Source organism: Trachypithecus francoisi, unplaced genomic scaffold (genome assembly GCF_009764315.1).
Source record: "Trachypithecus francoisi isolate TF-2019V2 unplaced genomic scaffold, Tfra_2.0 Lachesis_group4, whole genome shotgun sequence".
NCBI lineage: Eukaryota > Metazoa > Chordata > Mammalia > Primates > Cercopithecidae > Trachypithecus > Trachypithecus francoisi.
This window is the reverse complement of record NW_022681469.1, coordinates 79,432,456-79,454,678: the sequence shown is the minus strand read 5'-3', so window position 1 is coordinate 79,454,678 and position 22,223 is coordinate 79,432,456. Positions and strand designations below refer to the sequence as shown.

Sequence of the window (22,223 nt, the reverse complement as noted above, 5' to 3'; positions counted from 1 at the left end):
TAGAGCATTTGCTGGCTTCCACCTGGACACTGTTTCCCCACATCTTCCCTTCTCATAGTTCGGGTTTCAGCCTAAAGGTCACGCTGCTTCAAGTCACTGTCTGTCCACCCCTGCTCCCCACCTACCCCACCCCTGCTCACTGTCTAACACGTGTCCTTGTTTTATTTTATTCATAGTACTCATCTCTCACTGAATTATCTTGGGTGTTCATCTCTTTGACCACCTTCCCTCCACTATGATATCAAATTCCATATTAGCCTATTCACCACATATCCCCAGCCATACACAGAATACACATTCAATAGGTACTAACTGAATAAGGGTATGTATTAGTGCAATTAATATCAGTTCTCAGTCCTTTCCTTCTGCAATTGGAAATTTTGAGATAGAAACTGGGTTCAACAAGGATGTTCTAATAGAGATTTCTGCAATGGAGGATAGTAGAACTAGAAAGCATCTGTTTTGATTTTTATGTTCTAAGTACAGTGTAAATTATTATAAGCATATATGCTTTTTATATCTCATAGTTTTTTCCTAAGAACCTAGTAAATACATGCATTATTCAAAAGGTAATTTAATATGTTAATTACAAATATATTAAACATTGTACGTAGGCTCTTGCAGCAGTATTTTGGCTGAACCAAATGTCCTTTAATCAAAATAGCTGCTTTCCTAGGTTTGTAGCATCCAGAGTACTTAGCTGTGACAAATAATTTAGCACATGATAGAGGTTTCTGTTGCAGAAATGTTAATACTGATGTTGATGTGTATAGAGAGGATGGATTCCATCCATGAAACATACGAAAATGATGTGAAAACCTCTTTGATATGTTCATACCTTGAGTTATCCATAGAAGGCTAACTTATAAACCAAGAAGTTTTATTATTCTGGCACAGAAAACTTGTGTGCCAAGCTATGATAATGGTCAGATTCTATTGCAATCTGTTGGAAAGTTAATATAGAAATGTTGCTCTGAGTTTTAATATTTGTCCACATTGCTTGCTAATGAAATCCTTTTCTGAAAAACAGCTCTTCAGTACAGTAACAGACAAAAAGTAATCTCTGCTGACAGAAATCTTCTTGCCAGAGTCACTCTGCCACAGCAGAGTGGACTGATTAGATGATAGAAATGTTTCTTATCTTGCCTTGGGCATGATTATGTTAGTATATATAATTGTCATAACTCACAGAACTGAACACTCCAGAGCTGTGCATTTTAGTGCATTTAATTTATACCTCAATTTTTAAAAAGTGAACAGTAACAACAGAACAACTCCTAAACATACTTTTTGAACGTCCTTGCTCCTGAATACAATTCAGGAAATACTATGTGTTAGTGGGTTTTGATGCAGAATACTGACATAAAACACTTGTTAAGGGACAGATTCAGACTGCTGATTTTCTGTTCTGTTTTACGACTCTTTACTAAACAGGTGGAAGATACAATTTAATGAAATGGGAATTAGCAAATTTATATTCTTTATAATCAAGTTTTAAGCATTCCTAGAAATGGTTTTAATCTTTTAAGTATATATGCATGCATCTGTTTTTATTAATGTAGTCATATTTATAATGAAACAGATCATCTGTGTTCACTCAAATGTAGAAGTGCTTTATGATACCATTATAGAATTTCTGCACCACTGCGGCCAGTGAACTAGAAGAGAGAAAGAGGGAAAACCTTGCCCTGCCTTAGTGAGTAGCTCCACAGAGGCAGGATGTTTATCTGCCAGGTTTTCTCATTGATACCATATCTGGTCCCTAAGTTAGTGGGCAAAGGGTAGAGAAAGTGTGAAGTCTGTTCTGTCTTTTCTTGAGCTATCTCAGTTTCTGAAACAAAGGCTGGAACCAACATGCATTGAAATCAAGTTAGATTCTTCTCAGCACAGCCCCATCTGCCTTTCCCCCAGTTTCCTCTAGTATGGCCACAGCATGGCATTGTATTTTCTCTCTGTATGTTTTATGAAATTGTTGGGAAAATAAGGAGTATTGGGGACTATTTGCCCAACATCATTTTATCAGATGTTTTCTAAATACATAGGACATCCAGCTGATTGATTTTGTTTGCTTTATCCAGTTGTTTAAGCATGCCATAAAATACATTAGGATCACAAAATAAGTTAATATCAACTTCTAAATATGCTTAATTGACAGATCCCCCATTTAAAAAAAAACACAGCAAGTGGTGAAAGGAATAAATTTGATTATGAATGAATATTGGGTCACTGGTTTACCAAGTCATCTAACTGAACCCTTCACTTAGGATTTCTGTTTTCAGCTATGATTTCAGTAGACCGGAGGACATAACTGTTCTGCAGATCTTAATTTAGGTTGCAGAGACGATGAATTCCAATAAATATAGAATAATAGGAGATATTTAAAGGCTTTGGTCACAGTTTCTATATAGTGCACCACATAACACTAAGCATACTTAGACATGTGGTCTTGTTTTTGGCAAATTGAACACTGGTTGTGTTCAATGTAATTATTTTTTATCTCACCACTGTCTATTTTATTTTGTGTTTTGTTTGTATTTTTATTACAGCTGTTTCATTCAATTCAGAGAACCTGTCTGGACTTATCGAAAGCAATTGTACTCTATCAAAAGAGGATATGTTGTAAGTATGACATCAGTATGAATATTGATCAAATAGACAGTAAGAAATAGCAGGGTATTTTGTCTTGATACATCATTTCATATGCTTAGGAAACTAAGGGTGTTTGTCCATGTCTTTAGGCAGTTGGGAGGAGAGTCTCTAATTATCAATAATATACGTAGCTTATTTATCTTTCAAAGCAAGTATCATATTAGGAGAATTCTGTTTGGATCTCCCATGGATATGGACATGCCATTTATTTTCCCAATTATAAAAGAGTTTTCTCAGTTTGTATCTTGGGCTTTTTACCTTCAGGTTTTTTTTTTATGTGATTATCTGCACTCTCTGATACACAGTTTTGTTCCTTTTAAGATAACAAACAGAGACAGAAGGCACAGTTAATTTGTTGATGATATTTTGTTGACAACATTTCTTCATGAATGTTTTTTGTATTGGATATTAGGTTCCTACAGAACGATATTTTCATATAGTCAGACTGTCTTAAAAGCATTAACAACAAAGTTATCTCTGAAATACTAAATATCAATTATGTGTTAGTACATGTTTAAGTTTCCATTTGTAGGTCATTTTAATAATATAATCTCTGTATTTTTGAGACTAGACTATGGGAAGTCTTTCTGTTGCTGACTGCTGACAAACCCCTTTTCAGTAATCACAGATTTTCTACATCAGTAGAAAATTTTTCTATGTCATTTTTCTACATCAGTAACATTTTTCTACATCAGTAGTATTTTATTAAGACAATCATTTTGGTAGGCTGAGTGCATTGGCTCACATCTGTAATCCCAGCATTTTAGGAGGCCGAGGCAGGAGGATCACTTGAAGCCAGGAGTTTGAGACCAGCCTGGGCAACAAAGTGAGACCCCCATCTCTACAAAAAATAAAAATACCTAAAAATTATCCGGGTACCATGGCATGTGCCTGCAGTCCCAGTTACTTAGGAGGCTGAGGCTGGAGGATCACATTGACTTATAATAAGCCATTGTGCTCCAGCCTGGGCGACAGAAGGTGACTGTCTCTTTTAAAAAAAAAAAAAAAATTACTTCAGGAAAGTCCAAAATCATTGTATGTAGAGGCAGTATTTTATAAATTATCTATGTTAATATTTCCTAAGTGTTTGCGCTAAGACTTCTCCAGGGCTGCAACTCCAGGTCTTGATCTGTGAGGAAATTAAGACACATGACCACCGCTCCCCTATTTATCTTTCCTGCATCCAGTCAGTCTCAAATGCTGGTGTTTGCCTTCTAAATAGCTCTCAGATTCTCCTTCCTCTCTCTGTCTTCTCTGCCACTACGTTGGTTCAGGCCACCACCATTGCTCTCTCACTTGGTTTACTAATCGTCTTCCTCACTGATCTTGCCTCCACCTCTGCTTTCTCTAGCCTATTGTCTGCACTGCTGTCAATCAAAGTACACTTTAAAACCTGATCAGATTCTTCCTTGGCTTAAACCTTGTGTTCTGGGAACTACTGGTCAAACTTCTTCTTACTATACCCACCATCCCCCTAGTACTCACCATGAAATGAATCATTTTCATTTTTATGGTAGAAAACAAAATAATTTAGAAAATTGTAACTTTAATTTTTTAAGTAAGTCATATGAGGTTGGTGTGTCCACTTTTCATTAAACAATACATATTGTAACAAGGGAAGAAAAGAAGGATGCTTGCATATTTCCTGTAAATAGTGATTCTCTAAACAGAAATTATGTTTTCCACCTATATTAATGTTTCTAAAAGAATATAGAGGAAAAACTTCCCCCTAAACCACCTCAGAGTAGTTAATAGAATTATAATGGAACACCATCAAGGCTCATAATTATCTTGTAATATAAAGGGTTAGAATAATGTCCCCACCCTTGAAGTAGTCACCTGGTTGTGCCAGCAGAGCTGGCTGTGGATGGTGGCTAAGCCCTTTTATGTCTACCCGCTAAGCTCATGTGAGCCATACCATCTCAGCAGAGACAGGAGGGAGGAGTTCTGCCCTGCTTGGACTTGAAAAAGATCCCAATTTGATAGAAGACTAAAAATAGTACGGTTAATTGAGGATGTTGCTATGTAGCTGTCAAAGAAACAAAAATGAGGAAAATCTGTGAACTAATAGTGGAGCGATTTGGAGGATATGCTTTTAAGTGAAAGAAGCCAAAGATAAAAGCATGTCTATAGTATGCTATCCTTCATGCAAGCAAGAAGATGATATAAAATATAAATGTAAAAAAAGGTAATATATATAGAGTGTGTGTATTACCGTTTTTTTACATTACATTTTACCATCTATATCTCTATCTAGAGAGCAAGCCTGCTCATTGTGCAAAGGAAATTTAGGAAGGATAAACCAGAAACGAAAGAGACTGGATACCAGTGGTGGGTGAGGATGGGAAAAGGGTTGAGAATGGAGGAGCAAAGGTGAGGAGGGAGCTGTACCTTCCTGAGGTACCTTCCCATAGCTTTGATTCCTAAAACCATAGTGACATTTCATAGACTCAAAAAATACTAAAATCCAGCCAGATGTGGGAAAATCTAAAATGGAATGCAAACAGTAGCAAATGAACCTAATTGCATTATAAATGAATAACATTGTCACAGTGACAATGAACTAACCTCAGTAGTTTTGGAACATAATTATTTTTAACTAGATACTGAGGCTAAACACAAAAAGAATTATACATGGAAGCCGTACTCTCATTGGTAAGTTTGTTTCTTACAGGAATACGGGTTAGCAATGCTGAAACTACCTTATGCAAATATTGAAGTTGAACTATCTGTAAAGACATTGTGGATGATGAGAGCCAGATTTCTCACTCCCTACATTAGAAAGAAGTTACAGAGAAAGAAAAGGAGAAGCTAGAAGGAACACTGTGGTGTTGCACTGGCATCAAAGGTGCCACTATGAAGTCATTGTTTTTAATATCTATAGAGATAGATACATACAGAAATAAATGCAGATGAGGGCATATGCATGGGTTAGTGTACATTCATATATTTCTTGCTTCTTTGAGCTGACGTGACCTAGAAGCACTAACACCCCATAGCAGTGAGTACATGTGGCACCCAGATCTTGCTTTCTAAATACCTTTCCCCAGTAAAAGAAATGCTCCTTGGAGAAGTGGTTGATTCTAGGATTGGGGCAGGGAAAATTCACCTGTATTATTTGTAACACTAGAACATAAGGAAGTGCTTGAGAAAGGATATGTTGAAGGGACACGGGAGCAAACCTATGATCAAAACTGGCACAATTTGAGCAGCAAACTAAATAATGATAAATAATGCTAGTATTGAATTATAACCCATAGAATAAAATTAATTTCCCTTAAGTCTATATGAAGAGAGAGAGATAAATGGTGGAGAAGGGACAGCTTTGTCTCATAAAATAATTTCAGTTAATTAATGGAAAGAATATGGGAACTACAAAATCACCATTAGGCAAACACCACAGTGAGAATTGTGACAGGTGAGATTCACTGAAGAGTGTTAGTGAGTGAAAGTTCGAGGAGAAAATGGACATTTACATCATCTGATGTATTCCCCGCAAGATTTTTAATGATTATAAAAGGAAAAAAAAATTCTTAACTTTACAGTGGAGAAACCCAGCAGATACCTCCTTAACCAAGCGGTTGAGCTTGACATCATGAGTGATGAGGTACACTGAGGTCATGTAACCTCTGATGCTGTGCACTAATAAAGACTCTTCAGCACTGTGTATCCTTCCCAAATATCCATAACCCCAGCCTAATTCTGAGAAATCAGACAAACCCAAATTGGGGCACATTCTACAGAATATCTAACCAGTACTCTTAATCTGTCAAAGTCATGAAAGATAAAGTCAAAGGAACAGTCACAGATTTAAGAGACTAAGGAAACTCAATATTTTGGTGCCAGGCGAGACCCTGGATTGGATCCTATAACAGAAAAAGAATGTTAATGGAAAAACTGGTAAAATTCAAATAAGGACTATAGGTTAGTTGATAGTATTGTACCAGTGTTAATTTCCTAATGTTGATTATTGTACCATGATTATGTAAGATGTACATATAAGGGGATGCTAGGGAAAAGAAAGTACTAGGGGATGTTAGCGAAAGGTATACAGGAACTCTATATACTGTTTGTAATTTTTCTGTAAGTCTATCATTAGTTCAGAATAAAAGGTTTAAGACACGTAAATTGGGTCACATTGCTCCCCTACTTTTAAAAGCCTCCAATAACACATAAAATGGAATCCGACTCCCATTCTTATACATAGGACATGATCTGGCCCCAGTTCACCTCTTCAGCCACCTTTTCCCTTGTCCACCAAACTCCCAAGGCCTTTTGCAGTGGATGTTCCTGCTGCCCGGAAGGTCCCTGCTCTCATAGTCCCAAGACTATTGTCACTCAGAACTCAGCCTAATGGTCACCTGCTCAGAGACACCTTCCCTGATTACCTTGTCTAAGGCAGCTACTGACCACTCACTCTTACTCCCCATCTCTCATTGCTCTCCCTGGTATTTTTCTTTTTTGTGTTTCGTATTTGTGATTATGTTTTATTTTCTATCTCCTGCTGCTTGAATATAAGCTCTGTAAGTGTGGAGAACTCCTTTATCCTCTTCATCACTGTATTCTAGTGGCAAGAACTGTGCCTCGTATGTGTTGGATCATCCATAAATCTGTGCTGAGTGAGTTAATGCTGTCAAGCTGATTAATTTCATAGTTCCATAGTTGCCTTGTTTTTAAGGGCACATCTGAAAACCTAATCAGCAAGTAAATATAAAAATGTTTCTGTCTCTGAATTCTCAAGTCCCAAATAATTGAAACCTTATGAAAGGAACATTTTGAGTTATCTTTTTTTATTTTTGCTTTCTTCTTGTAATAGAAGCAGGTGTTTTGCTATGTTGCACAGGCTCATCTTGGACTCCTACTATCAAACGATCCTCCTGCCTCTACCTCCCAAAAGTGCTGGGACTGCAGGTGTGAACCACCACACCCAGCCCTCTTGCATTACCTGATACCTATGTTATACCTGAATTTTAAACTTCTATAAGTTAATTTCAGTATTTGAATTTTTAAAATTAAAGAATGACCATCCCTTCTCAGAAAATCTAACCTTGACGCTGATAGAGATCACACTTCTTTCCACTGCCCTCTGAGTAAGTATTGCCGAGTAATCAGAGTCAGCACCTAAGATGAAACCTGTTTGCTGCCCCAAGTTAATCCTCAAGTGCCTAAAATGAGCCAAAATTATTTTTAAATGCTTCAGCCTACTTAGGTTTATTTAGGAAAGAGTACATTTCGCCAACCATGTAATCATTCAGGTACCACAAATTGGTTTCTTCTTAGCCTTAAGCTAAATGCGTTCATTTGTATGTGACTTGAGACTTCAAGGTAAAAAGGGTGACAGTAGCCTCATGCTATTAAGAACAAAAATGAGAAATTGCTCTCCATAGGGAAAGATTCATTGTGGACTTGAGTGAGACACATATTAGTCAGTGGGGAGGAGAAGGAATGGAAGGTATTAAAAAACAAAAAAACCTTCTTATAATTATAGGAGTTTTAAAAAGCTACATAGAACCATGGCATGAGTATTAAAAGGCAATAAGTATTTAAACTGAATTAAAGTATATGAGGATAACAAGGCAAAATTATAGTTAATTCAGTTCGTAAGCATTTAATTAGCACCATGAATTTAAGACTTTATGCTCGGCCTGGGGAATACACAGTTTGAGTGAGATCCCTGTCTTGGAAAACTTAGAGCCCCCTGGGAAAGAGAGACACACGCCCAGTCACACAAGGTGAGTGCTAAGTCAGGTGCCCAGAGAGCGCTGCTGTCTGGGGAAATAGGGATCAATTACTTCACAGAGGAAGGAACCTGCGAGCAGGCCTTTGATGGTGAGCTTGATTTCTGAGAGACAGAAGAGAAACAGGGTCATCGTTTATCTCTCAGGAAAAATGGATTCTAAAAGCCTCTTCTTGACTGGGCCTTCCCAAGGGAATGTTTAGAGTGAAACTATAGTCACAAATTAATAAGGTAGCAGTATCGAGTTTAGCCTTCACCTTTGGATTTGTGGCTCCTGACTAATGTTATACAATTATTGTTGGTGAGATTCTGTCAGGAATGGGGGTACATTCTTAAAGAAAAGTCTGACTGGTTTGTGAAAACTGGCAAGAATCCTAGTAGCATTTAGAAAGCAGTTTTAAGAAACACATGGTGTGTAAATACATCAATACAGAAATAGGAAATAAAAGTAGTGTTCAAAATCTGTTGATGGTAAATGCTGTGTTTAGGGGGAAAGCACATCCTAGGAAGTTAAGTGTCACTCTGGTGCCGGGGGCTTGGCTGCTAGTGTGTGTTCAGGACCCCTACTGTGCCATTATGTGGGTGCACTGTATTTTATTAAACTAGTTCCCAGTATAAGGAGAGTGTTTTACTATTATAAATAATGATGCTATGATTGTTTTTGCATTTACATCTTTGTGCCCATTTTACTACTTCCTTAGGAAGTACTCCTGCCTAACAGTAGACGTGCAGAATCCAAAGATACATGCAATTCTGTGATTTTTTTAAATGTATACTGTCAAATCAATCTGTAGAAAGCTTGCACCAAATCACTTCCCCACCAAAAATACCATCTGAGGTTGTCTTTAAAAATAAGGCCAAGATTAGGCATCACCAATTCAGATTTGGTTCCAGCTCTGTATTTTTAAAACCCACTGTCATCAACCTGATGACCTCCCCACCCTCAATCCCTACCCCCACTTCCAACCAAAAACCTGTGTCACGGCTGAGGTATTTGAATTGCTTTACAATCGAATAGAATGTAACTCAAAAAGCAGAGATCAAAAGTCAGCAGGAGAGAATAATGGGAGGCAGCTAGCACTGCATCCTAGGCAGCCACAAAAGATTCCCACAGTCATACTTGACAAACCCAACTCCTTTATTTCAGCTCGAAGCAGCACATTATGGGCTTGCTTTTCAGTACAGAGGTCATTTTCTGGTTCTGATTACAGGGCACCAAACTCACTGACAGATGTATTCAAGTGAATTTGATCTCTCGTATTGTAAATGGAAGAACAGCATGAAAGTTAAATGGGGGGTAGGGGGAGCTTACCTTGTAGCCTGCCACTTGGATTTAATTTCATCTCGTCTTCGCCTCTGGAAGAGAGAGGACCTTGTGATTTGTCTTTCTTGTTCCCTTTGTAATCAAAATGCTCATTGTTCATGGCTCCTTTTGGTCTTTTCTTCATCAGTCTTGTCTCAAGAAGAAAACGAACTGGGAAAATTTCTTCGATCCCAAGGCTTCCAAGATAAAACCAGAGCAGGAAAGATGATGCAAGCGACAGGAAAGGCCCTCTGCTTTTCTTCCCAGCAAAGGTGTGTGGCCTTCAGTGAGGCTCTATTTGGAGGGATCTGAGGAGACTCTGGGATGCACTCTACTCATGAAGGGGAATCTCACAGTATTCTTTAGAAGGATTTTGCCTGAGGCTGAGGAGCTGCACTGTACTCACTAGTTAGGCAGTTTGTATTTAACTCTCTAATTAAGATTAATACATAGGATTTTTTTTTCCTCCCTGTTAATTAAAAAAAATTTTTTTCATTTTTCTTTTGGTCTATAGGGGCATTATATATGTCAATCACTATGAGTGCTGTCCTGGGCTTATGTTTGACCTTCCGTGTTGCTTGTAGCAATCAGTCTGGTCCCCTTCCAGCAGCTGATTAAAGCAGGAGCCTAATGAGACCAGGTTGAAGGGTTCCCTCTCCACTCTCTGTGGGCCAATTAACTTCAGAGAGGTGCTGTTCTCATGCCCAGGTCCACACTGCTCAGACCGCGGACCATAACCTGAGAGTGTGTGAGAAATGCAGAATCTAGGCCATACCCCAGACATGCAGGATCCACATCCCCATTTTAACTAGACCCCTGTTGTTTTGATGTAAATTCAAGTTTGAGAAGCTCTGGTACAGGGAAAATTGTGGTAGATAAGTGGTATTTTTTTTTTTTTTTAACACAACTGTGACTCATTTTTATGGTGGATGTTAAATAAGCAGGAGCCCCTGCACACAGTCACCCTCTGCGCCTGAGAAAAGTGACACTCCTCCTCACTCCCTTCTCTCCCAGTAACTAACAAACCCCCAAAATGTCACCCACTAATATTAGGCAGAATGTAGGTAGTTCCCACAAGTATTCTGGCTACAGAAATTTCACTTACTCAAATTGTCCAGCATTTTCTTCTATTAATGTCTCCTTGCTGCTTTCCCTCCTTTTGGGCCAACAGCAGGCCAGCAGCATGGTACATGGTTGTTCCTATGAAAACCCAAGGAAGATGGAGTAGAAAAAAAGAGACCTACTGCATCTCTTTTTCAGTGGTGTCTTCTCCTGGGCATTTAGGTTCTTCCTGATGACATTTGGACCCTGACTTTGTGGGCAATGCCAACTTTTATGCTTGAATGAAACCATTTCTAGTAGTTCTCCACACATTTCCCAAGAGGTATTTGTTTATCATCTTAAATCTTACCATTTAGTATTATTTATAATTTTTCTATGTAAAAATACATACTCATTCTAGAAAAATTTTAAAATAGAGACAAACCAAAAAGTGAAAATTAAAAAGCAACTAAAATTTTACTAATAGAGATGATCTACTTTTAACCTCTTAATTAATACTTTCTATGCATGTAGGACCTTTTTGAACCTTGCAAGAATAATTGATTCCTAAAAAAATATTTCATAGAGTAAGTTGTCATATGTTAAACATATAATTATTGCTAACTTCAGTGAGAAAAATTCTTAGGCAAAGGAAGAGAAAAAAAGAATCTAGAAGTGAACAGAATCGTTAGGGAGATAGCTGAGGACTCTTGATCTCTTTAAATAGAAGTCACCAGTTACACAAACCTTCACACCAGTGTTGTTTTACTGGCTTATTCAGTAGTCATTGCTACACCCACATATTCTATTTGATGAAAGGTGAGTATTAAATCAAACCAACAGGAATAACAAGCTTACTTTATGGCACAACAATGTCTTTGAAAATAATCTGCAACATCTAGGTAGGACAGTGTGAGCAGGCTATTCTTATACAAGTACTCAGTATTTAAAAATAATGCTTTACAGACAAGAAGAAAACTAGGGGAAATAGTAAAAGGAAATTTTTTCTTAAATAGTTCATTGCACCATTTGTAATCTTACCGTGCTACACACACGTAAGGCATTGCAGACGTTGATGGAATTTCCAAAAGCTGACTTCAGTTCACTGACACCATTGTTCCCTTTAGCTAAATAAGTTTGCATTTAAATTGATATTTAAATATTCATTTTTTGGCATCTGTGCCCTGAAACTTCATGGAGAAGAGTATATTTTAAGAGTATAATTCATCTGACATTGCTCATTTTTGGGTAGGGAGATAGAAGAAGCAGTATTTTTCCCCAAGATGAGTATTATATCCGAAGTTTAATATGCCTTAAACGTTTTTTGGCTGGGTAAATGGCATATGTTATAACCAACATTATAATAATTTTACACCTACTTCATCACCTTCATTTCTGGTGTAATATCCTCAAGTGTTTTTTTAGCAAAGATGAAATAATGTAACCTGTCTGAAAGTACTAACACACAATAGCCTCTCAGTAAGTGTGCTGGTCCCCCTTCCTGTACCATTTCAAAATGCTTCTGCTCATATTTCATTCCTCTGTGACTATTGGAGTGAGCAGCAGATGCCTTAGCCTTTGGAGAGTGATCTAAAATGGCCTAGTCAGAGAGACACTAATCATATACACTCCATCCCTCCTCAAAGGGCCAAATGTAGAAATGGGCAGTGGTCATGCCTTGGCCATCCTCTATGAACACAGGATTGACCCCAGCCTCAAATGAGCACTCAGCCCAGGCTCAAGACCACCCCCAACAATGCAGATGGAGGTGCTTGCCAGTGGTCCAGTTAGTAGCAGTAAGCTAAGGGATGGGTACATGGATAATCTTCTCTGGCTGACTCATCAGTTCAAACTACATGTATTTCAATTATTATTCAGCAAATATTGATGGAGCATCTTCTACATTCCAGGCACTGTTCTAGACTCGTGAGTCTAAGATTGGCCGAATGTCAAGGAGTTAAATTGCTCACTGGCTTAGTTTTGAAAGTATGGCTTTGTCCTCCTGTCTAGGTTGGCCTTGCGAAATCCTCTGTGTAGATTTCACCAAGAAGTGGAGACTTTTCGGCATCGGGCCATCTCAGATACTTGGCTGACGGTGAACCGCATGGAACAATGCAGGACGGAATATAGAGGAGCGCTATTATGGATGAAGGACGTGTCTCAAGAGCTTGATCCAGACCTCTACAAGCAAATGGAGAAGTTCAGGAAGGTAGGAGGTTTTATGAGGGTTAGCAGAATGGGTACCTGCTGGAAGGTAATGAGGTGTGATTTGAATCCCTCTGGTGAAGAAGACATAACTCAAAAGCACCAAGGATGCAATTAATCAACGCTGGTGTCTTTTTATGTGACAGAATACCAATTAATGTGATACGTAATTCTCTAAAGGATAAGATAGAAGAGACAGCTGGAAATTGCTGGGATTTCATAACTGCTTTTAATTGAAGTCAGATTTTCTTATAATGCGTACTTTTTGTAAGGTTGTCACTTTTAAATGCCTTTTCATGCATAACTAAAAATCAAGATTAGATCAAATGGATCTGGGAGGTGAGAACAGACTACTGGGGAAATCTTTTAAAATTGCTAATGCATATTAAAAATTAATAGAATAATAATGCTCCTTTGTTTTGTGACATGTTCAGAAGCAGTGGGGTTTAGTTGCAGGGTTGACTCATGCAGCATTCCTCAGAAATTTTTCTGAGGAAAGTATGTGGCTGAAGAGATGGCTATGCTCTTAAACTTCATTGAAATATTTGGTAAGCAGCAAAGAACAATCTTGTTGGTTTTTTAATTATCTTGTGTCAATTTAGCAGTTTGATTTTGTCATACAAGAATACATTCTACCACTAGGTGGCAGTCTTACACTGAATATTTATGAAAACGTGGCGAGATTTTTGTTGTGTATAGTCTTGGTAGTTCTTTGTTTGGTCGCCTGGATGTATTTCAGGGTGTGAAAGAAAAAAGAATCAGCCAAATGTTAGGCTTGACATAATATTGTGTCAACTGTCTTACTCATTTCAAATGATCCATTTGTAATTGTGATATTGCTTAAAATCCCTAGATTTCTTATTATGTACATTATTGCAGAGCTACAAATAGAACCTTCACTTGTGTTGGAGGTTAGCTCTGCAGGGGTGGAGGGAAGGAAGGTGCTTAAGAATACGGTCACCAATTCTTGACCTAGATATAGATTGATTCCTTTAAAGTCAAGTTTTATCTTGGTTTGTGATTTAGAACCCTTCCCTTTGAAGAGAAATCAGGGTCCATTTTATTTCTGATCACAGATGTCCTTCATGTGTCAGCAACATCTGACTTCTTCATAAGGTAGGCTTCTGAGTCATAGAAAATCAGGACTGAAAAGGCTGTTGTGATCCTCTAGTGAAACTCACTCATCTTATAGAAGAGAAAAATCAAAGCCCCTAAATTGTAAATAACATTTTTAAAGGATTACTAGCTAGATGCTGGTGATCCCAGGATACTTTTGAAGTTTTCTAACTTTTTAATCAGGCCAGTAATTTGGTTTGTCATTAGTACTTTATTTGAGGGTTGAGGAGAATGAAGAGGGTGAAAAAAATTGTCTACAAGGCAGAGTGCTTATCATTTATATCTGTTGCCTTCTTTAATCCTCATAATAACCAAGACACTGATTTTATTTTATAAGTGAGGAAAATGATACCCATGTTAGGAAATTAGCCCAAGATCAGAGAGGTAAATGAGAGTCAGAATCCTTCAAAATACACATAATTTTCTTCCGTAAGAGAGAATACCTAAAATTGAAAAAGGCCTTTCATAGTAATTCCTTTCTTGTGATTTATTCATTCAATTAATATTTATTGAACACCTGCTATGTGCCAGGTAATAAAAATAAATATATGATTATTCTGGAAGGCAGAAGAATTTTATGTGGAATTGTGTTTTTTTTGGTTTTGTTTTGGGGGAGTGGTTACTAACTGTAAGGACGAAGTAAAAACCAAGCCCTTCGTCATTTGGTTTGAATGTTGAAACATCACCCATTCCTTAGTGTCATCAGTCTGTTGATTTTGGAAAATATGGTTTAAAAAAAAAAAAAATCCTCTGCCATGCAGAAGTTGCTGAAGCCTTACTCCCCAATCCCATGTGTGCTGGATTCAATTTAACAGCTAAACATGGTGTACTTAGAATCTTTTTTTAAATAAGCCTGTGTTCAAGTGTATATTTGATTAGGCCAGACTCTCCACAAGAACAGGAACCGTGTTGGGGATCTTCACAGCCCAGGGCCAGTCCAGCGCCTGGCCCCAAATTAGCACACACATAACCGATGACAAGATTCCAGGCACTGAGTTGGAAGTGCCACACCCATGTTTTCTCAAACCTGTGGGGCATTCTCACCATTTGCAACTGACCTCATGATGTTTTGGAAATTGACATACATGGTTTTGCAGGTAAGAAGTTGCATTATTAATGTGAGGCTTGCTGCCCTTTTTAGAATGAATTTAAATTGTGGAGTTTTCTCTTCACTTGGAGTTTATAACTTGACATTTAACTTTGAGCAAGCTTTAGTGTTTCGTCCCAGTAGGACTCCATTTTAAACAGTCTCCATTAGCGGAGCTTGCAGTGAGCTGAGATCCGGCCACTGCACTCTAGCCTGGGCGGCAGAGCGAGACTCCGTCTCAAAAAAAATAAAAAATAAAAAAAAAAAATTAAACAGTCTCCATTTCTCTCCCAGGAATGTGTTACCTAAATGTGTTTCTGAGTCATCTAGGAGAGCGATCTAGCTGCCAGTGGCTCCTTGGGTGTCACTGTGGGAGGGGGAGTTTCAGTCTCCTCGGGGCCAGCTGCCACCTTCACATCTCAAAGGATGAATCCTGAGCTAAAGTAGTATTTTGCTATAAATTCTCTTTTTTAAGTTCACACTTTCTGATGGAGACAAAGTTCGAATTCATACCTCATGGATGTGGTCTCCCTATTTGGATTCCTTGGTATCTACTCATTCATTTATTGTCCATTCAACAAATGATATTGAAGCTGGGCCCTGTTCAGGCAGCATCCAGAGGAATACAGTAGTAAGGAAGCAGACTGATCATTGCCATCTTGTCTTGTGCAGTCATGTGGGGCTAGAGCAAGTAAACACAGTACAGCATGGCGAACAGTAGTGTCTGTGGTAGCACATGGTGCCTCAGGAACTCCTGGGAGGGGCTTCCTGGAGGAGGTGGCACTAAACAAAATGTGAAGGGCGGGTAGGAAGGAGCTGGGTAGAAGGAGTAGGAGCAACAGAGCAGCATTCCCGGCTGAGAAAGCAATTTTCAGAAAGATCTTTTAGGGGAAAGGAGCAGCACACTTAGAACCAGAGCACAGAAGGTGAAGTGGGTGTGGAGATGGGGTGCCCTGACCATGGGGCTAGAAAGGGAGACAGGACTAGAATAAAAACAACACTTCTCTAAGTGAGGGGGGTGGTAGTGGGAGGGTATAGGGAAGGCAGGAGGCATGATCAAGTTTGTGTTCTTAGATTGTAAGATGGAGAAAGGATTGCAAGGGCCTAAGACTGGAGGCTGGGAGAACTACTGGGAAGCTTTTATACAAACCCGATGAGACATGAGGTAACCGTGAAATGAAGGGGGAGGTAGACCAGAGAGAAATGGGCTGTTCTGACCTCTACCAGATTCCATGGTAGCACCACTTTAATTGCTGAGGTCTTCATTGTCTTTACAAATAAGTAGAATAAGCATAAATAAGTTGCAAGTTCAAGTGTCTTTTTGCCTCAAACCAAGGCTTTTTTCATAGTGTCTTCAGATTGCCAAGAAACCTTTTAAATAGCACACAGTGAGCATGCCTGAAATGATGAATGAAAAACTTGAAGTTAAACAAAGCAATCTGTTTTCCTTCTGGCACCCTTTGAAGCACAGAGGCCTGACGACAGAGCTCTCAACATCAACATTAAGAGCATTTATTAAGTGTCTGTGTCAGGGGGTGGAAATACAAAGAGGTGGGAAAGCGTGAGTCCAGCCTTCAAGAAGGACCCTGCCAGGCATCTGCTCCTTGTCAATATGACCATGAGGGACGAGATACCTGGAGAGTGTGGCTGCACATAGCTGTTCTCAAGACCAAATACATAATAGGAAAAGGTGGATGAATTTAAAGGGGCAGGGCTGGGCTGTGTGCAGTCGGAAGTTCCTCCTGACAGTGTGATTCACCCCGAGACCACGAGGTATTTTATGAGCAAAGTTACAACATGTGATATATGTGCCCTTTGAAGGCAGAGTAAAAGGGTATGATTTAAAAATAGAAGTCAGCTTCTTGTAGCAGATTACATCAGCTGAAGTTGTGAGCTTGCAGCAGAGCTTTTGCAGCCTGAATGCCCTTGAGAGAGTCCTCCTGTGGTCAATTAAGTGTCTTGTTTTTCTTGAAAGTCAGAAATGGGATGGAGGGTAATTATTCTAAATGGGATAAAAGCTGTGTTAGGTGTAAGAAAATAGTCCTGAATCCTCTAAAGAGATAGTATGGAAATGTATACGTGGGCATTTATAGGAGTCTGAGTCCTCACAGACAAGGACAAGCGAACCAGTGTTTTAATGAGAGCCATGTATTAAATGGCGAATGAAATCCTGCAGCATTTGTCTAGTGTTTCATCACCATAATTCAAAAGGATAGCTAAAAGGTATTATAGGAAATGAGTGATACTCACTGGTATTTGCAGGTGCATATCTGTTTAAAATAGTGTTAGCTTTTGGAGACCTGTTCATGCACTAATCGTATTATCAAAGGATATGTTTGGTGAGAAGGTTTATTAACAAATGTTGGTGGCTTACTAGGTGGGACCTTATTAGGGCCATCAGTCAGTGGTGTTCTGGTGTCCTGATTGTGAAGGTTTGGGTCTATAGCACTTAGTCAAGGACTGGTAAACAGCAGTATTGATATGGGGGATGGGTTTCCTGTGAACAAAGACTTGGGTTAATTAATTTGACAGTATCATTAATTACTGCTGAAATCATTGGTTTTTGTCAGAGGTCAGGCTCTTTTAGCAATTGAGGGCGGGTCCCGTGAGAGTTGGAGACACTAAGTAATGCAGGAGTGTCACTGCTCAACCATCTCAGGCTGTAGGATGAAGGCCTTTCCTTTCTGCCTGGGCCATTTAGCTCTCTGTATTAAACCAGTTTCTGCTTTACTTCAGTGTCTAGGGTAGGGCTGGGACACCTCCCCCTACCCCAGAGAGTTGTGTTGAGTGAATGGGGAACATTTCCAGTTTGGTTCCATGCAATGAACCAGTGTTAAATGTTTAAGCGCTAATATCTCTCAGGACTTTGCTTAATTCATCTGTAAAGGAGGTAGGGTAGGGGGCTTACTCCATTATCCTCTCTTCCTCTGCTAGTTCTAGAATTCTATACACTGGATTGAGTTCTTTTAAGAGGAAAATTTCTTTTGTAAAACTAATGCTCTCTTAAATGTATTTGTTTCATAACTTGCCATTTTCATTTGTGGGTTTTGGTGTGTGCCTGTTGTTTGGGTTTGGTTGTTTAACTGGGGTGCCTGTTTTTTGTGGATTCAAGTAGATTGACTGTAGCTGCCAAAGCCCACCCATGGGTTGCTGCTTTTTTAGAGTATGTGAATGCCGAAGGAAAAGCCTGCCATTTTCACATGGCACAACTTGGAAGGGAACAAACAATTACACCCATGCTTCCAAATCTGAATTGGATGAGATGAGACTTTCAGAGTTTTATGTTATCTTTATTGATTCTCCCCATGGAACTTGATAAATAGCAAAAATTAGCTTTAGGGTAAGGCCAAGACCATTTAAAATAACATACATGAAACATAACTCGCTGGCTGGCTGCTCGCTGCTGCTCCTGACTGGAAATGGAGAAGAGGAAGGAGCATGACCTCAGACTCAGGATGGCACTACACTATGTCTTAGCCCTTGCTCACACGAGCTGTGACCGCTTGGATAGGTCTAATAAACCTATTTCAATTTTCTCATCCACTAAGGGTGATCGCTGAGCCCTCTTCCAGCTGCAGCATTTTTAGTTTTTTGTTTTGTTTTGTTTGTTTGTTTGTTTGTTTTGAGACAGGGTCCTGTTCTTTCTCCCCAGGCTGGAGTGCAGTGGTGCAATCTTAGCTCACTGCAATCTCCGCTTCCCAGGTTCAAGCATTTCTTGTCCCTCAGCTTCCTGAGTAGCCGGAATTATAGGCACCGGCCACCACACCCAGCTAATTTTTGTATTTTTAGTAAAGATGGGGTTTCACCATGTTGGCCAGGCTGGTCTCAAACTCCTGGCCTCAAGTGATCTCCCCACCTCGGCCTCCCAAGTGCTGGGATTACAGGTGTGAGCCACAGTGCCCGGCCTTAGTTTTTTTTTTTTTTTTTTTTTTCCTAAATCACTGAGCTCATCTGTAGAGAAGGGTAGATACTGGAGTAGGTCTGACATGTTCATTTTTCAATGTGGTGTTTTCCTGGGACTTCACGTAAGTTCTGATCTTTCTGAGTCTGCTTGCTCTTATTGCTATTGCTCTAATCTTAGCCTCTGGAAAAATAAGAACGTTTCATGCATAATTATTGGGTGAATTTATTGGACACTTTCAAAGAGGAGCCTTTGGTATTTACAAATGGGTAGTATTTTTCTCTTATTTATGTATGAATACTTTTGCAAGGGTCAGCAACCTATGGCCCACAGGTCAGCCACCTGTTTTTGTAAATAAAGGTTTTATTGGAACATGACCATGCCTATTCACTTATGACCATAAGTGGTCTGGCTGCTTTCACAATACCATGGCAGAGTTGAGCAGTTACGACAGAGGCTAATGGCTCACAAAGCTAAAAATATTTACTCACCATCCCTTTATAGTTTGCTGGCTGCTGTTTTATAGGTACCTCTAGTGCATGTTGAGATTAAGAAAGTGTGAGGTTTTAAAATTTTTTAATTGTGGTAAAAAGAAACATACCATAAAATTTACCATCTTAACCATTTTTACATGTCCGGTTGAGTAGTGATCAATGTATTTACATTGTTGTGCAATGGATCTGTAGAATGTTTTCATCTTGGTCCCAGACAGTCCAATTCCAGAGCTCAATGTGCAAACCACTTCATTTCTCCCACTCTTACAGAGCACTATGAACACATGAAATCCAGGGCCCATGGTACTCAGAGTAGAATGAGTCCTGATCCACAAACCAGAAGATCCGTTTATTTGGGGCATAATGCTGGACAAGCTACCAAACCCATTAACCATGCTAAGCCTCCCTTGCAGGTTGCAGCTGAGGAAGTTGCCCCTCACAGGGGCGCAGTGAGTTTTAGAGGGCATGAGTCACGGGAGGTACTTAGCAGGGCACATGGCACAAGGCAAGCTCTTGGATAATGGTAACTCTTTTTTATAGTTACCATATTTGTTCCTGAATCTCCAAGGGAAAAAAATTAACATCCAGCAAAACACATATGCTAAATTAATCAGCTGTAGGGTCTCTGGGAGGTTGGCCTCAGCCTTGGATTGCCCCCGCAATGTGGGCTGGAGTAAATGGTGTTTATCATTCTGGATTGTCTAACAGTTTGTCACACAGGAGTCTCCAGGTATGATAGGCCACTCCTGACTTCCTCTTCTACGATTCAGCCGCCTTCCTCCAACCCAAAGGGCAGGTGATTCCAAAGTGCCTGATTGTCTCGGGAGTCCCACCAACCCAAGATTAGCTGCCTGTTCTTGTTCTGTCTGTTGCTGGAGCTCCTGGATCCCTTGAACATTTTGCTTTAAAATTTCCCTTGGCCCATGGTGGTGCGTGCCTGTAATCCCAGCTACCCAGGAGACTGAGGTGAGGATCCCTTGAGCCTGGGTGGCAGAGATTGCAGTGAGCTGTGATCACGCCACTGTACTCCAGCCTGGGAGACAGAGTGAGACCCTGTTTCAAAAAATAAAACATAAAAAAATAAAATTCTCCTTTGGCTGTAGTGGTTAGACAACCCACCTTTGTGTTTAGGGATTTTTTTCCCCCTCTGTGATCTACTTTCAGTTGGATGAAGTCTTTGAAAAACAAAAAATTGTCTGTTGAGCATAATTTTGCGTTTATAAATGGATGGGCTAGGAAATTATATAGTAGTCTCTTAATTTGTACCTTTCTTACTTGATGTACCTTCACAGCTTTTATATTACTTCTGTTTTTAGTTCAACTTCGTGGTGAGAAGTATTTAAGCTTAAATAAATACATATTCATGATGTGTTTATGTCCTGAAAAGTTTTCAGTTACGTTTGTGCAAAATAAGTAAATATATTTACACACATCCCCAAAATGACAGACATTTAAGCACATTTCTGTCACATCCTTTTCTGTTTCCCAAGCTAGAGGTTCATCCTCAGCTGCTACGGTTATTCAGTCTCCACATCCAGGAGGCCTCTCGTTTGTAATAATTCTTCTTCCAAAGTATCTCTTGAATTGGTTCTCTCCTCTCATCCCCAGTGCTCTTATCTGAGCTAGGATCTTCTTCAATTTAAAGGATTATAATTGGCACCCCTTTCCACACTAATGCTAGTCCTAATTCCGTAACAAAGTGATCATGTCTTTCTCCTGGCTAATAACTTTCTGTGGCCCTTCCTTGGACAATCGACAAGTCCAAACTTAGTGTGGCCTTCTAGGCCCTCCACAGGCTGGCTCTGAGCTACCTCCCCCAACCCCGGCTTCCCTCTAGAATAATTTCCCTCCCGCCTCTCTTCCCTGCTGCTGCCACACACACATGCACACCCTGTGTTTCCAGCCTCATTAAAATCCGTGCCATTCACCCCATTCTTAACACACCCTGACCTTTGCAGGCTCTGTTTCTCCCACCAGAAATTCCCTTCTCCCTCTTTTGTGCCTGTAAAACTTTGAGGCATCATTTAAGGCCACATGACCCCCAGGGAGCCTTTGCTGATGTCCCAAAGCAAGGCTGTTACCCTTTTGCACTGTTCCCGTTGAACTTTATACATGCTTCTAAGCCTGCCACTTGGTAGATATTCAATAAATATTTATCAAATGAGCGAATAGGTAAATAAATATGCTTAATTATTCTGCAATTGGGATTCAAGAATGTGTAAGATCCGGATCTTACACATCCTTGAACCCAATTGCATAATAAACATATGCTTCTTATAAATGTATTACTGAAATTTAATCCTGCCATTGAACAAAAATGAGACTCAGTTATGCAAGTGAGGATATTAACATCCTAGAAGATATCATCTATACATACTAATTCATGATTTCTGTTATTTGAATTCTGTAAGTAGAGGAACTATCCATACAGTTTTTTTAAATTAAGCATGTTTTGTAATACTATAAATGCTAATATGTTGGCTTAAAACAGATTTTTTTCAAGTGTGGAGTGGGAAGGACTACATCTCTCTTGAGAGGCATTAAATCTTTGCATGTGACATTTCTCTAATTGTTTAAGGGAAAAGCTTGCTTAACTCTTGAGTTTCAGAGTGGACTCTGGACAAAAGTGAACTATCTGCGAACTGATCTGTGTGAACTGATCTGGTCCAAGGTAGTTTTCCTTTTGCCAG

At 39.3% G+C, this 22,223-nt stretch overlaps 1 protein-coding gene across 14 annotated transcripts in view; it reads left to right on the top strand.

Moving 5' to 3' along the window:
• The window catches only part of ICA1 (islet cell autoantigen 1), a 165,477-nt gene that overhangs the window by 31,906 nt on the left and 111,348 nt on the right, over positions 1–22,223 (top strand). For all 14 annotated transcript variants that reach the window (XR_004432779.1, XM_033192514.1, XM_033192505.1 and 11 more), the window contains exons 4-6: positions 2,547–2,619; positions 9,838–9,961; positions 12,741–12,939. Coding sequence is in view for 13 of the 14 variants with exons in the window: in XM_033192514.1 (XP_033048405.1) it covers positions 2,547–2,619; positions 9,838–9,961; positions 12,741–12,939 (396 nt within the window). In the remaining variant the exon portion in view is untranslated. The remainder of the gene's footprint in view (positions 1–2,546; positions 2,620–9,837; positions 9,962–12,740; positions 12,940–22,223) is intronic.